The 13,496-nt window shown below is 39.0% G+C and overlaps 1 protein-coding gene across 6 annotated transcripts in view; it reads left to right on the forward strand.

Annotated features, from left to right (window-relative positions):
- The first annotated feature begins 225 nt into the window (after nt 1-225).
- Nucleotides 226-13,496, forward strand: part of LAMA2 (laminin subunit alpha 2) — a 335,487-nt gene continuing 322,216 nt past the window's right edge. For all 6 annotated transcript variants that reach the window (XM_038132678.1, XM_038132680.1, XM_038132679.1 and 3 more), the window contains exon 1: nt 226-679. In XM_038132678.1, the coding sequence (XP_037988606.1) occupies nt 325-679 (355 nt within the window). In that variant the 5' untranslated portion in view covers nt 226-324. The remainder of the gene's footprint in view (nt 680-13,496) is intronic.

The following is a 13,496-nucleotide window of genomic DNA, read 5'->3' on the forward strand; positions in this document are numbered from 1 at the left end:
TTTTTAATCCACATTTTATTTTAGTGCAAGGTTAATTTTTCCTTTATGCAGTAAAATAGATTTTTTTTCCCTGCCATACCTGGCTAGCGCTGACATACCACTCCCGGGCATTACAGGAAAAATGTGCTTGACTCCGTCGCAACCCTCGTTTCCCAAGTCCCTTCTCAGAAAGCTATTATTTTCCCCCTGTCGGATAACCTGACAAAGGCTAATTTAAACGGCCAGCACACTCCCAGGCGGGAACGCTTCCCGGCTCCGGGGAGCGGCCGTCGGGCAGGCACGTGCCGCCCTCCTCGCGCCTGGAGCCTGGAGCCAGGCTCTTGGATGCTGGAGCCTAGAGCCGCGCTGCTCCCCAGGCGCGGGGCTCGGGGTCCCCTCCCGGGCCGCGCTCCCACCCCTCGCTGCCCCCCGGGCCCGCTCGCTGCTCCGCGGGCCGGTGGCGGGGCGGGGAGAGTGTGCGGGGGGGCAGGGGTGTGTCCTGCTCTCCCGCTCCCTGCCCGGGGCACCGGGGTCTCCTCTCCTCTCCCGGCGGCTGCGGCTCACTCGGCTGGCCGTCCCGCGGCGGGACGCGTGGGCTGCCCGGCAGCCATGGCTCGCGAAAGTTTGCCGCTGCTCCTGCTGCTGGCGGCGCTCGGCAGCCGAGGCCAGTCGCCGTCGCCGCCGCCGCCGCCGCAAAGAGGTACAGGGGAGCGGGGAGCCGCGCCTCGCTCGCCCGGCCGGGACCGCGGAGTACGCGGAGAGGGAGGCGACCTCGCCGCCAGCTCGGGAGTCCTTGTGGCGACGGGAGGGACGAGGGGACGGGGACCGAGCGTGACAAGGGACCCCCAGGCTGCAGAGAGGGGGACTCGGCGGGCGGCACCACCGCTGGTACCTCGGTGGCCGGGCCGAGCAGGGGCAGCTGCGGGGGCTGCGCTACGGGGCCGGCACATCCCGCCTCCCGCCGCAATTCCCGGTGCCTCACACACGCGCTTCATGACCCGCTTCGGAGCAGCGCAGACGGGCAGCGCTGTGGCTGGACGCGCAGGGGGAAATGGTGTAGGCGAGGGACCGCTGGAGGACGTGACCCCGTCCCCCGAGCGTCACACAAGCGTTACGGGCTGATCTGCTGGCATCCCTCCTCCAGCCGGGATGTGCCCGTCTGCTGGCATCTCTGTGACAGGGGAAGCTTGATAGGCTGTGTTGAAACACGTGTGGGCTGCCTGTACTGCTTTTAGTTCAGGTGGCAATTTGATGCACTTAGCCCGTCACAAAGCTTTTCTGTTAAAAACTAACCACGACGGGCACGGGAACGGAATCAATTGTATCCTGCATGGGTAGTAAATGTCTTAGACATACCATTATCATGCATTATACAGTGTTTAGGTGTGTTGACACTACAAGGGTGGTTTTTTTTTTTTTTTTGTTTGCTTTTTCAGTTAGTGTTCTGTGGAAAGATCAAAAAGGATGCTGTACAGGTGTGGGAGAAATAAACTTTAGTCAGTTTCTCGGCTCTCATAGGAAATCTTTAAAACCATTCTTCAGCCCACAATATTCCTTCTGGTGCTTACATTTGTGCTCTTAACATTTTCAGCCTTGCTGAAATGAATTTAGTTAGAAGATACTGTGGGTGTGTCAAAATAAAATTAATTCAAGCCCCTGGATTAACAGCTATCTTTCCTATGACCCTGAAGTCACATAATAGGGTGAACATTATGGATTGGGAATTTTTATGATTTAGGGTTGACTTTGGAAAACATTTCATGAGAAAAAGTCTCAAGCAGCTGACTCCTTAATACGAATTTTACTGTGTGAGAATTAATGGCAGTTGATCAAATATCTGTGTGGATAAAAACTCATCCAGAATTAAATTGTGTTTAGATGATGACTTATTGGTAAACACTGAAGACTGGGATTTTAAAAATAGAGCATTTAAAACACAGTGCATAATACATTTTCTTCTTGCTGATTTTTTCTTCTTTTTTTCCCCTAATTAATTTTTTGGCTATACTTCTTTTAGTATTCTCTCTCACACACAAGCATACACACAAAGACACTTTTAGGGAATGTCCTTTTGTTTATGCAGTATCATAGTTTCCTTTAACCTCAACAGTGAAGGGATATGTTAAATATTTCCCTTTTAAATTAGAAGTGGGTGTGTTTGGTGTTCATCTGCTGCATCACTTATAAGTGAGTTCTGGTAATTCAATGAAGAATCCTAGGACTTTTAATTAAATGTTAATGTGGTGATGGAGCCTTCTAAACATAATGGTTGAGTTCAAGTCCTGGCCTGCCAAATTTTAATGCCATTTACTGTCTTCTAAATTTCTTTTTAAGATCTGTTGCAGCTGCTAGGAGGTGCTAGCACTATGTAGATGTCACTGTGTTGCCCACTACAGACAAAGAGCTAATGAACTCCTCTGTAATGAAAAAAGTTAGGAAAGTCTGACTTCACTGAAGTCCTGGGGGATTTTAACATGTACAAGAATGTTACTGCACCCTTGGTTTGTATCTTTAGACTTACAGCTTTTGTTTTTCGACTTAAATGTTATTTGGTAATAGCCGTAACGTTGGATGCTTACTAATTGTTAGCACCAGTTGGATGTCTGTGGACAAAATTATGTAACAGAGCTGCAACGCTTTGAAAAACAGTACTTGAGACATCACAATGAATTCCCATGTTGTTTTATAGAACAGAACAGTTCAAGAACATTTTGCACCTCAAAGATGGGAACAGTCTGTATTTCTTTTTTTGTTTCTGTTCTTGTGGTTAATTTTTTTTTCTTTTAAAATTGTTAGAAGACTTACTGTGGTCAGAAACCTGGAGTTAATTTCAAGCTGGTTTTTTGTTGTTGTTGGTTTTGTTTTTTTTTTTTTTTTTAGCATATTATCTGTTCTTTTGTTTTTTGAGCATTAAATTGTCATGCAGAATTTCTGTCATGGTTTAACCCAGCCAATGACCAAATACCACACAGCCCCTTACTCTCTCCTTCAACTCCTTCAAGTCCCAGCAGGTCTGGGGAGAAAATCAGATTGTTAAAAGCTAGAACACTCATGGATTGATATAAAGGCAGTTTAATAGGTAAAGTAAAAGCTCTGCAGGCTAACAGAGCAAAACAAGGAATTAATTCCCTGCTTCCCATGGGCAGGCAGGTGTTCAGCCATCCCCAGGAGAGCAGGGTCTCATTACACATAACAGTTACTTGGGAAGACAAACACCATAATTCCAAACACCTCATGCTTCTTCCTCCCTCTTTATATACTGAGCATGATGTCATATGGTATGGAATATCCTTTTGGTTACTTGGGGTCATCTGTCCCAGCTGTATCTCCTCCCAGTTTCCTCTACACCTCTGGCCTCCTCATGAGCGTGGCAGTACAAAAAGCAGAAAAAGCCTTGGCTCTGTGTGAGGCCTGCTAAGCAATAACAGAAACATCTCTGTATTATCAACACTGAGTTCAACACAGATCTAAAACACAGCCCTATGTGAGCTACTGTGAAGAAAATTAACTCTACCCAAGCTGAAACCAGTGCAATTCCTCAGAAAATGAAAGAATCAGAACCAGAAAGGCATGTGCATTCTTCAGCAGTGTTTCTTAAAGGTGTATATAACTTGCAGTTAAGGTAAACTGACCAAAGTGCTGTGTAATGTTCCTCTGAATCTTGAACTTTGGTTCATCCTATTCAGTGTAGAATGGGAGAGAACGAAAATAGTAGTAATTTAGAAGGTAATGTAAAATTTCTTTTGATCTTGAATTCATGCATTTTTAAAAGGATCTCAGTATCTGTTATGGGAGAGAGCGGAAGCTATATGTCTGTGAAAGGTGTGAATAGAAGGGACAGGGCTAAGGAACATGCACTGCACAGTAACTTGATCTGTAATGTCAGCTGCTGACATCAGTGGAGATAATTCATGGAGTACAGGTGCTTTTAGCAAGTGTGGAAGGAAGTGTAAGTTGACTCCAAGTGGTGATGTATATAGGATGCCTATAAAGTCAAAGTGAGATTTCTCACTCGAAAAAGAAATGAGAGGTGAACATCAGCAGGATATGACTAGTGCCCGTCTGTTAGGCAGTGGATGGTGTCAGGCAGGTCAATATTTTTAAGTCTCTCTGTAGGTGTACATTTTTAAACAAGTTTCTGGAGAGTTTAGTTCAAAACTGTGTTCTCTGTGTTATGTCATTCCAACTAGGACTTAAAATTATGATTCCTTCCCACATACAAACCTGTGTGTCTATTGTACCCTGTACTCTGAAAAGTCAAGAGACAAGGCTAATAGGACGTAAGTTCAGTATTTCAGATCCTAAGAATGAAGAATATGTGTAGACTTCAATTCTCTCTTTCCTAAGACCAAAAACACCCCAGATCCTTTGTTTATGTAATCTGTAAAAGCAGAAGTCAAGTTTCCTCTTTCTTCATAGGGATTTCTTTGTAGTAAGGTCAATTTCAAAACTCACCAACAGCACCCAGCTCTAATCTTGTAATGGAGAGCATTTCCATCATGGCTGATGGCATTTAGACATTCAAAGCATTGTGCTGGCTGTATTTGGAGAAGAGAGCTTTTAAGAGATTTAGTTGGTAAATTTGCATTCTACTTTCCTGAGAAAAGAAGGCTTAGATGAATGTTTATCAGCTTCTTCTCACCTGAGTAATTTTGAGTCTGTTACCCAACATCAGCAAATATAAAAACAATACAAAAATCTATAAGATATGATCGCTGAAAATCAATGGCTATTTAAGAGAAAGAGTCCCAAAATACTTTATCTTCTGGAAGAAGAAAGGTAGAATTTAGCCATTATCTAACCCATGCAGTCCATGTAAGTCAACAGGGGTAGAAATCTGGCTTGAAAATTATGAAGCAGAATACATCTCTAGTGGAAGGCTGGCATCTTAGGATGCATAAAATTCTGTGATTTTTTTTTTTTTTAAAGGACTTACTTAATCCAGCTTCAGGATTTTATAACAGATAACAAGCCTTGTTCACTGAAGGTGTGCTGCAGTATAGTACATTCTGTGTGTTCCCCTTTCACAGTCTGTATGCTGTTTAATGTTTTGGCAGATAAATTTTTTTGTGATCTGAAAATTATGATTTCTTTTCCTTTTTTATTGTTATTTATTTAAATGTATGTGTACAAGATCATAATCAGTTCTAGCAACTGTTTTAGTGGTATTTACTGCTGTCTGATCAGTTATTCAGAGATTAACCAGCCACAAAATCCTGCTCTCAAATATACATTGTGATTGCTTTTAAACTTTTTTCTTCAAAGCTGTTGTCCATATCACTTTCTTATAGTTTAATAACTGGCTGAGAAAGTGAAAGCAGAGGGAATTAATATGTGTTTAAGGTTTAGAATGTGAGAAATAGTAAAAGGCCAGCCTAAGGTGTTAGAAATAGGTAGAATTGCCCAGACTAACTGGAGACATGAGTTTTTTGTGTACATGCTTTAACTAGAAATAACCACAGCCAAAGCAAATGAGGTAAGTCTTGTACAAGAATGTGTGAATTTCTCCAAGCAACAAATAAGAACATAAGATGGTAAGACGCACTTTATATTTAACCTCCTTATTATTAATTTTTCCTCCAAGTTTTTTACATGAGTCATTCTTATTAGGCTTGAAATGCTAAAGTCAGAACAGTGGTTCTTTAACCTGTTCCAAAAATCCGCTTTAAAATAATACAGCAAACAATCATTTTTAATTAATTCAGGCTGGAGGAAGGAATCCACCCACACATGTTCTAATTTCTTATCCAGCTACTTGGACTGACAGTTTTTTGAGATTATTGTACTTTGGAATAAGAGGCAGCAAGAATTCCTGGTGCAGGGTGGATTTTTCTTTTCTTTTCTTTTTGTTTTCATTTTCTTCCTCCCCCCACCCCCGAAGTCTAGACTCCTCATATTTACAGGTCAGGAATGGTGGTGATGCCTTGTGGACACAAATACATGGAAATGTGATCCAGTGTGCCTAGCTAATGATCTCCTTTTCTTTACCACCTTTTTTTCATAGATAATAATTCCTTAATTACTGGATATTTTTGTCCTAACCAAGACTTCTGTCTAGAATATATGAGCTCATATGTCACACTCTAGCAACTCAGGCCACGCTAGCAATCATGCAGACCAAATCTTACTTGCAGATGTAAAATACAGACCAAAATAGTATGTTTGTTAAACTTTATATTGATTCCATCCATGCGTTTGAAATAGGAAAGGGAATTCCTGTGTTTGCCAATAAAGCTATTTCATGAGCTGGTTCTTGCTGATGACTACATGTTATTTGTTCTCTTTTACCAGCTACTGTAGTTGATAGCCAATTCCTAGTTTCTGTTTTTCTGCAGTTTTCATGTTTTCTTCAAAAAATATAGATAAGAGAGGTTCTGAAGAAAATGGTATTTTGCCCCACTTCTGTACTGTGGGTAAGGTTGAGACTAGACTTTTTTATGATTTATTTTTATTAGAAAAATTATAAGATTTCCAGAAAAAATAACTTTGGTTTGTGTGATTTTTGTACTGACAAATAACAAAGATTGCTCAGGATTCTTGCAGCACTCAAATAACTGTTACTCCTCACATTTTTTTTCAACAGTTCAGTCTCCATTAGTTACAACTTAGCGTCACAAGGATTTTCATAGGACTCTTGCACCCTGCCAGATTCCTCTAGCAGACATTATCTTTGAATCAGACCTTGTAATAACATTAGACTGTAAAGCAGCTGTAGCAGCATTGTGCCAGGGAACTCTTGTGAAAGCTCAGGAAAAATAATGAACATTCCTGCAGAGTGGATTATCCAAATACCATTACAATGCCTTGTTCTGTCCCAACTGACGTGTATGTACTACTGTCATGATTCATGGACTTAAGATGTAATAAAAAAGAAAGTTACCTAAAAATGAAATAAATGTTATATAAAATTTATTTTTATAGCTATATCAATTGTTTTTAATGGCAAATTACTGTATCTTCTCATTATTCACCTAACCCAATAAGTGGAGGTGTTCTTCGAGGTCAATTAGAAAGAATTAGAAGAATGCCTCTAAACATACTGTAATGTATTTCCACTGCTACAGGATAATGAAGTAATGCTGGGGATTGGCAATCAGGAGTTTGGAGGTGAAAGAAAAAGAAATCAGAACCCCTGTTTTTCTGCACACTTCCAGTGATAGTGAGAGTTTATTTAGGATTTAATTTGTTTTTTTACATACACACCTGCTTCCTAGATGAACCTTGAGAATTTTTGATGTCACTTTCACTCAGACTACCTTTAGATTTTGATGGAAGATGCTGAATGTAGCAATTTATTACTCTCTTTATGCTAACTGGTCAACAGCCTGTAATCCTGTTCCACAGAAGTGTCTGGATAATTGCTACTGTAAAGGATTTTGTCATATATTAACTTTCCCTTTTTTCCTTGCGTTTATCCTGCACTTGGAATGCAGAACTACTGCTATACATTTGTTGCTGAATACCTTTTTGATTGGGAGAAGGAACAAAAAGCATTATTTTGACATATCGCTGTGTTTCTAAATATGTGTGATAAAATACTGTGTGGTGGTGATAACTGTTTTGTGCATTTTCTGAGCACTTCTGCAATGGTGATAATGTGAGTAGTCTGGATTCCTCTGAAAGCCACAAAGCTCTATGGAACAAGAAGAAATCCATGCCTTTCAAAGAGGACAAAGTAACGTGGCAAAAAATACAGGGCTTTTGAAGTTGGTATGTGGAACCATAAGGAGTGGAACAACTGTGTTTGTGCAAATCCCAGAGATGATGACTGGGATGTGGTGCACTTGCACATCTAATTTGACTGTGTAAACTATGTGTAAATTTTTGTCATGTCAGCAAAAAGATTACAGACCACCACAAGTGCATTTCTTAGGTTTAACTTTATGCCATCATTGACACTTCTGAAGTAGTTCATTTTACCAGAAAAAAAAAACTATTCTTGATACTGTTCCATCCCCGTGGATCAGTTTTTTGGTCAACTTTTTTGACAATTGTGGCAACACCCAAGTTGTGAATATAGGGATTCCTACATGTAGTTCATGGCATAAACCAGAGTATATTTCTCATTGATTTTTGATTTTGGTACAATTGAAGATTATTTTACATTAATCATTCCTTCTTAAAGATGATTGAGTCCTCAGACAAAAAGGTTTTCTTTACCATGGGAAAAACACCCACACATTTAATTGAAAAATACATTTGTAATATGCACACTGAGTTGTTCTCTGAAGCACAATGTCTTTCTACAGCTGGATACAGCTTTCTAAATTAGTTCCATTGTATTAAGGTTGTGCGTTGTGTGAAATTAGGGTCTGTAAGTGTCACTTTTGGTATGCTTATGTAGTAAATATGAGAAATATTTTCTAAATTCAGAGTAAGTGGGAAGCCTTTACATGCATGCCCTATAATCATTGATTATGCATGCAGCTTCAGCTTCTTCGCCCCACTGGAGCTTTGACATAGAGATTAAGACAGTCATTTGCCAGAAAAATTAATAGTTAAATGCTTAAATAGTATCAACGTCATAGCTTGCTAACTGAAGGAGAAAAAGTACTGAATCTGCCTGCCATATTGGTAGGAGTTATTTGAGAGTGACTTTGAAGCTCATAGTTTAATTACTGAAAGAACTTTTGTGGCATATGAAAGTGATGGGGAAAGTAACAATAGCCATAATCATCATCATGTGCATCAAGAGCTTGAGTCAGTTCTTGGTGAAATGAGGCACTGTCTCGCAAGAATAAAGTGGAACTCAAGCTGTTAGACTGAGTCATTTGTCTGTTCTTTGAGGACAAGCCTTATCCTTTTGTCAGGGTTAGTGCACTCATGATTTCAAATTTTGCTGTATTTCTTAGACAATGATATCTAAAGGAATCAATGTATGCACCTTGTTCTAATGTCTGGATTCTGTCTGAAGGGTGTTTGTACAGTACTTTGCTTCCACTTGCAGTATATATTTGTCCCAAAAGATCTATTTAAAACTTCTCTTATAAAGAGGTTTTTATGCAGTTACTTGTTCTGCTGGTCTGCTTTTGGCCTGCACCTCAATAAAGTCCCATAATGTCCCTCAAAATAATATTGCATATGTGCCACAAGTAAGAGACAGATCAGTGCTTGGTTTAGTATATTACTTTGGACAGAGTGCAAAACTGTGTGTATGGTTTTTGCAAAGTATTTCTGTTTTTCATTATCTATAAAATCTAGGCTCTATTTTAGTAATTGGTGACTTTTTATTTGGACACAGCTTACAGATACGAGTGAGATAACAGAAGCATATATAGCTTGTCAGTGTACTTTTTGAGGGTAAAAATTTGCGAGGCAAGACTATTTTTGCCTGTCAGTAAGAAGAAAAATAAAAAAATCATTAGATATTCAGTGAGATTACTGCTAAGAAATGAAGCTTTTTGCTTCAGGAATTAACCTTTACTGACATGAAACCTTGTCTTTATATTCCAGGCTCTTTGGGACTAAGATAGAAGTGCCATATAGGCAGAGGGCGGAGGGGGCTGGATAACATGTATAAAATAGTTGACGAGAACATTTGTGGTGATGAACTAACTAATGAAAGGTACACAGTAACTTCTGATTGTGTTTAGCATTATAGAAAACATGGATAATATCCTTGGGGATTTGATCTAAACAGCAGATACAGGATAGAAAAGCTGATTTACAAAATTATCAACTCTGGGTATAGAATTTGTTGTTAGCATGAAAATGTTCGTGAAATCAACTTTGATACAAATTAAAGCTGAGGGGTGCTTTCAGCTCAACAGCTCTAGGAGAAATAGGTTCATGAATTCAAAGCTTAGGGAAGATTGTAAAGAAGTTGGTGTGAAAATGCTGATAAAGTAATGGCATTGTACAACTGATTGTTGAACAGGTTATATGAACAGCTTTCATAGAGGAGAAATAGAAGGCAATAAATATGATGTTCATATTTAAAAAGGCCTCCTGTGGTAAACTTGTAACTGTAGAGTTAGAAGTGAATACATTTTTAGACATATTAAAGTATAGAATTAGTAAAGACATGGATAAATGTGCTAAGTTGGCAAGACCCAGGGTGTTTTTTATATTATATGGAGGAAAAAACTGTCAAGGAATGTGTATTAGACATATTACAAAGGGCTATAATAGTAGACCTGGGTTTTCAGAAGAGCAGTTGAGAATATATCTGAGTACCATAAACTATGATTTCACAGAGAAAAAAGAAAGAACTCAGTTTATGGAAAAAATTCATAAAGGTTTTGACAAGCTGTATGCCTGTCTGGGTTGGAATTAGTCTTAAATTGAATTGATAGATGTGAACATAAGTTACATTGGAAGCAGTAATTTTTGTAATTCTTCCTGCTCTTCTTCGCTTAACATGCGAAAATGCAGCATTCAGCTAAGCAGGGTTCAGCTCGTTTCTTACAACTCAGTTATTAAAGATCCAGTAAGTAGCAAGTGTTCTGCCTTATCTAAGCTGCTCTGACTGATGGAGAATTCCAGTTTTACACACAATCATTTATAGACCATCAATTTCCATGTGTATCTCACCATCTCTGTGGAAGATGGGATCATTTGTAGGCAGTCTGCTTAAAAAATGGTGAAATGTGTTGTTGCTTGAATGTAGACTGTGCTTTAATCATCCACCTCACTTATGTGTATTTGTGAAACAAACCTGTTTCACATTTCTCATGCAAGAAAGTCTCAGTCTCACTTTTCCTTAATTTTATTTGTAAATATTTTCATGGAAAGACTTATGCCTGGAAACATTAAGAAGCACAGCACAGGAAGTGTCACTGAACAGGCAGTTTGAATAAGTTAGGAAAAGTAAGGCCTAAATAGATTTATAGTTTATATAAATATAGGTTTGTATGAGTTGTTGCAAAGTGAAAATAACTCCTGCTGTAACATGCATAATATGGCTTTCAACTACTGCCTCTCTTCCTCTGCCGTAACAATCACAGACTTGGATTGGAAGGGACTTTGAAGATCATCTTGTTCCAACACCTCTGCCAAGGGCAGGGACACTGGACCAGGTTGCTCAATGCCCCATCCAGACTGAACACTGACAGGGATATGGTGCATCCACAGCTTCTCTGGACAGCCTGTTCCAGTGTCTCACCGTCCTCACAGTAAAGAAGTTTATCTAAACCAAATTTCTCCTCTTTGTATGAACCCATTTCTCCTTGTCCTGTCACCACACTTCCTGATGAAGAGTCCATCCCTGGCTTCCTTGTAGATCCCTTTCAGATCCTGGAAGGTTTCTATGAGGTCTTCACGCAAGCTTCTTTGCTCTAGGCTGAACAGCACTGATGTTGCTGTTGTGACAACAGAGACTATTCTCTCCAATAACTGTTGCATGAACTCCATCAGTTTCGTGCCAGAAAGGCTAGTGGCAGAGCAGTGTGTGCCTAAGATAACCTGACAGACCCCCAGGGTAAAATGTGCCAGCAGGAGCCTTTATACTGCTCAGGTGCATGACTTCACACATGGTCCATAAAAGGTGAGCACTCTCTTAAGCTACTCGTGTCCTGTAGAGTACTCTTGTCTTTTTAATTTCTGGGAACTAAAAGGAAATTTAGGTGAAAGGTATGAAAAGAAATACTTCCAATTATCTGAAAATCCATTGATGAATGAATGAATGAATTGACCTAAGTATCTTTGTAATACATCATTTAGTTTCAAAGTGAGTCAATATTATTAAGACAATCTAGAATGAAATGAAATTAGTTTCTTCAATCAGTTTAATAAACACGAGTAATTATTAAGTTTTGTATTAAAAAGCCACTATATTCTGCATAGCAGACCTGTAATCACTTCTGAAATTAGTTAAAAAATGTAGGATCTGTCTACAGTATGACAGTTCCCCTACAATATTTTCTGGAAGTGAAACTGAACTTACATATTCCCCATTAAACCAAATCCACAGAGAGTCCAATGAAACAATTTTCTCTCAATCACTACTTGGTTTTCCTTTATGGCTGTTAGTTGAAATAATTTAGTAAAGTTGTGTGATATGTACTGATTTTAGAGGAAAGTTATATTTGTTTGAAGTTACAGTGAAATTCTTACTGGCTTCCTCGTGGCAAGAATTCAACTCAAAGTCATTATGGAAGAAATATACAACACAGAACATAACATTTTGTTCTCTCTTACTGTTCTGCTGAACGTATTTGTGTGCAAGCCATTTATTTCTACAATGTCTGGAAGAACAAGAGGGGGCAGAGGGTCCCAGGGGTGTCAGAATGTATTGTTAAGCTGAAGCATTAGCTATAGTTGAAAACTAGGGAGTGAGTGGCTGCACAGAGCTATTAAGAAGCATTTAGTGTTGTTTCCTGTTTAAATGAGGCTGTGTTTCTATCTTTGTATCAGCTCCTTTGACTCTACAGCAATACCTTAACAGCAAACCAAAAGTTTAAGACAAACTAATCCTGGAAATGGTATGTTCTTTAAAATTACATATACAGATCCATAGTAGTCTCTTTTAAACTTATCTGTTTTGAATTTGAGATGTTTTCACTGTATCAGCTGGGCTGAAGAAACAGCTGTTCTGAGTCTGTGAGGATCAAAATATTGACATGTCATCATATGGTACTTCTGGAATCCCACTGTTCTGTTTCATAAACATTAATCACTCCTACATATGCACTTATGAGTGTATCTATGTTTTATGAAAAACCTGATGAGGAGTAATGCCAAACAGTAATATAATTCTTTATGTACAAATAATTCTTGTAATTTTTACCAGAGCTGAGAAACTTCAGCAAAGGATTCAGCCTTTATTGGATAAAGTGTCTTAAGAAGTAAGCTCAAGGTTTTAAAGGCTTATTCTAAAAGAATTCTGATTAATTTTTATTAGCAGAGCTAATTGTATCTGACACTTTATTAGATTTTAAGGTGGATTTAATGTGTAAGAGTGTATTTAATGTTATTTGACCTAAAGAGATTTTAAGGTATGATACTTCTCATCCTTAGTTTCCACTAGGAAATAAAATTAGCATGAAAGGGAATTAGTGTACTTGCTTTTCATTTATTTATTTGTTTTTAAATTGGCAAGCACACACAAGCTGTTTACTTCCTGAGTATCTTTGTAACTTTCTTCTTAAAAAAAACCCTGACATTTTAACCTATTTTACCTCTAGTAAATGGATGTTCTCTCTTACTAAAATCTTAACTGAATTTTTGTCCCTGGTGTGCTCTACTATACATCAGAGAACTTAAGCTTCATCACAATGTATGTTGCTCTAGGTAAGATGCAACATATATAATGGTTAGAATTACTGCATATTGCCAAGATGCATTAAAATTCCAACCAAATTAATTTTCTAGGGCTTTCAGAATTTGGCAACAATTCTGGGTAAATCTGTGGGTTTGATACTACGCTGTGGTTGTAGGACTGAGATAAAGAGCATGTGGTTTAAAGCTGACAGATGGCCCTTAGACATGACCCAGCTGTGGCAATAGAGACTGTAAGGAGAAACAAGTAAGGAGATTGTAGCTATTCTGAGGCACTTTGCTCTTTAAAATAGTATTCT

The sequence above is a fragment of the Motacilla alba genome, chromosome 3 (genome assembly GCF_015832195.1).
Source record: "Motacilla alba alba isolate MOTALB_02 chromosome 3, Motacilla_alba_V1.0_pri, whole genome shotgun sequence".
In the NCBI taxonomy this organism is placed as follows: domain Eukaryota; kingdom Metazoa; phylum Chordata; class Aves; order Passeriformes; family Motacillidae; genus Motacilla; species Motacilla alba.